The sequence below is a fragment of the Histoplasma capsulatum genome, genomic scaffold (assembly GCF_000149585.1).
Source record: "Histoplasma capsulatum NAm1 scaffold_28 genomic scaffold, whole genome shotgun sequence".
In the NCBI taxonomy this organism is placed as follows: domain Eukaryota; kingdom Fungi; phylum Ascomycota; class Eurotiomycetes; order Onygenales; family Ajellomycetaceae; genus Histoplasma; species Histoplasma mississippiense.
This window is the reverse complement of record NW_001813955.1, coordinates 6,755-9,059: the sequence shown is the minus strand read 5'-3', so window position 1 is coordinate 9,059 and position 2,305 is coordinate 6,755. Positions and strand designations below refer to the sequence as shown.

Here is a 2,305-nt window from a genome sequence, read left to right as displayed (position 1 = left end):
GGCTCCACTCCACCACTTTCGCCTTGCCTCTTGGCTGAGCTGCTTGGCCACTGTGCGGACCCCACTGACTGTGGGTGTGGCCTCGAGACCATAGGCTGGGGCTGCAGTGGATGAGACTGCCCGCTTAGCCAAGCGGTCTGCTTCCTCATTGCCCTCTATCCCCATATGCCCAGGAGCCCATTTCAGGCCGACATTGTGCTGTCTGAGGAGCTCATGGCAGCGGTTGTAGGCCCAGTTTGAGGAGGCTGCTGCACTGCCCCGTATGCCCCAGATGACTGAGGTGTTGTCGAGGCAGAGCCAGATCTGAGGGTTGCTGCTGTCCTCTGTGACACAAGGTAGGAGCTTCACAGCGCACTCTAATGCCCGGCAGGCACCAACTGCCTCAGCGTCGAAGACATGTGACATAGGGCTCAGCGCAGCTGAGAAGCTGGCCAGCTGTTTATTTCCCTGATAGACTATGAAGCCATAGCCCACCTGCCTGCTGTTGTCAAGGCTCCGTTCTGATCCATCTGAGAAAACATATAGATCTGTTGAGGGTTGACTTCTCCACCATTTCTTGAATGCCTGAGCAGCACTCTTTTTGTCTACACCCTCTGTGGGGTCTGTCCCGCATCCCTCTGAGTAGTGTGGGATGGCAAGTGTGGGTCTATTGACTGCAGGTAGCAGCGCCCCCAACCGCTGGATCTTGGTCTTTGAGCGCTGCCGGGTTCCAGCCCCTCTTCCTCGTGTGATCATTGGAGGTGCTATCCGTGAAGCCAGTGGGTGCTTCTCATCCACCACCTGAAGCCTTGTCGCGAATCGAATTTTGGCCTCCTCCAGAGCTACCATTGCTGATGGGAGCCCAGCATCCCGGTATAGGGTAGCGATGGGCGTTGTACGGAAAACTGGGAGGACCCCTCTGGCTGCCATAGTAAGCACCTTCTCAACTGTCCCCACATGCCATCCCAGGCGGGAGCTAACCTCCCCACTCCTGCCCGTGTGCCTTGCTGGCTGCGTGCGGCCGCCGTACCAGGCCTCTGTGCCATAGAGCAGTGAGGGAACCACGCAGGTGGTGACCGCCTTCCGCAGAGCGTCTGCTGGGGGCCCGTCTCTGGTCTTTCCCAGACTCCGGATGTGCTGGGCTACGGCCCTTGCCTTCTTTGCCCGGGTGGAGACATGTGGTCTCCAGGTGAGCCTTCTGTCGAAGTGTACACCCAGCCAGCGAAGTGCTGGCTCCTGTCCAGCTGGGGCAGTAACAGGGTGAACAGTGAGGTCCTCAGACACAACTACTGCTGGTGCCTCATTGTGTCGCTTTCTTGTAAGATGGATCATCTCAAGTTTCTCTGGTGCGAAGGCCACCTTGTTTATCTCCCCCCACCTCAGAATACTCTGTATATCCTGTCTGAGAAGGGTGGCATTGTTGTCAAGTGAGTGGGTCGCCCGCCAGATGTTCAGATCATCCGCATAGCCAAAGCGCAACTCCGAGTTTTGCCACTGCAGCTCTGCCAGGTACAGAAGGAACAGTATTGGTGACAAAGGAGACCCCTGTGGCGTGCCACATTGCATCTGATGTGCTGCTGTGGTGGTCCCCTCCAGCCGGACCTGAGCTCTGCGTTCAGTGAGGAAACTGTCAATGAGCTGCTGCAGCTCGCGTGGCCACCCCTGTTGCGCCATCCGCTGAAGCAGCCGCCTGCGCAGCACAGCATCAAAGGCACCCTGCACATCCATTGTGACCATGGACACTTCTTTGTTTTGTGCGAAGGCTGCCTCCACCTCATGAGTGAAAGCAGCTACCAGGTCCATTGCAGATCGTCTGGGCAGCGCCCCCCCATGCTGTGGGCTGACTATGCCGTGAATGAGTGCCGTGTAGGCCAGTCGCCTTGCAATGATGCGTTCCAGCCCTTTGGAGATTACTGAAAGCAGAGCAATGGGCCTCCAGGAGCGGACTGAGCTTCTATCTCTCTTACCCACCTTGGGTATCATTGCCACCTCTGCCAGTTTCCAGGCTCGTGGGAAGTGGCAGAGCCGGAGGCAGCAGTTGTATAGCTGCTGTATAAAGAGGGACACATGCTGCCAGCATGCTTTGAGCATCCGCACTGTGATTCCATCCGTGCCTGGGGAGGTGCTCTGTACCCCAATGGTGTTGCGCTCCACCTCCTCCATCCCAACCCGGGGGTTCCAGGGCAGGTTCCCCATGCCGCTCCAGTGCTCATCATCTCCTTATTGTAGGGTTGTACTCCAGATCATCAGCTGAGTTGTATCAAAATGGAATTAAGGTCTTGTTGAAGTGCCTCAGCTTTGGCGGCTGTCTCTTCTATGACCTGGT

General features: G+C 57.0%; 1 protein-coding gene across 1 annotated transcript; it reads right to left on the bottom strand.

Annotated features, from left to right (window-relative positions):
• Nucleotides 1-769: 769 nt before the first annotated feature.
• HCAG_09126 (conserved hypothetical protein) lies at nucleotides 770-2,059 on the bottom strand (the record flags this gene model as incomplete). The annotated part of the gene is made up of 3 exons (XM_001535870.1): nucleotides 770-898; nucleotides 961-1,858; nucleotides 1,947-2,059. The coding sequence occupies 3 exons, from the start codon at nucleotides 2,057-2,059 to the stop codon at nucleotides 770-772; spliced, it is 1,140 nt and encodes a 379-aa protein (XP_001535920.1).
• Nucleotides 2,060-2,305: the final 246 nt, after the last annotated feature.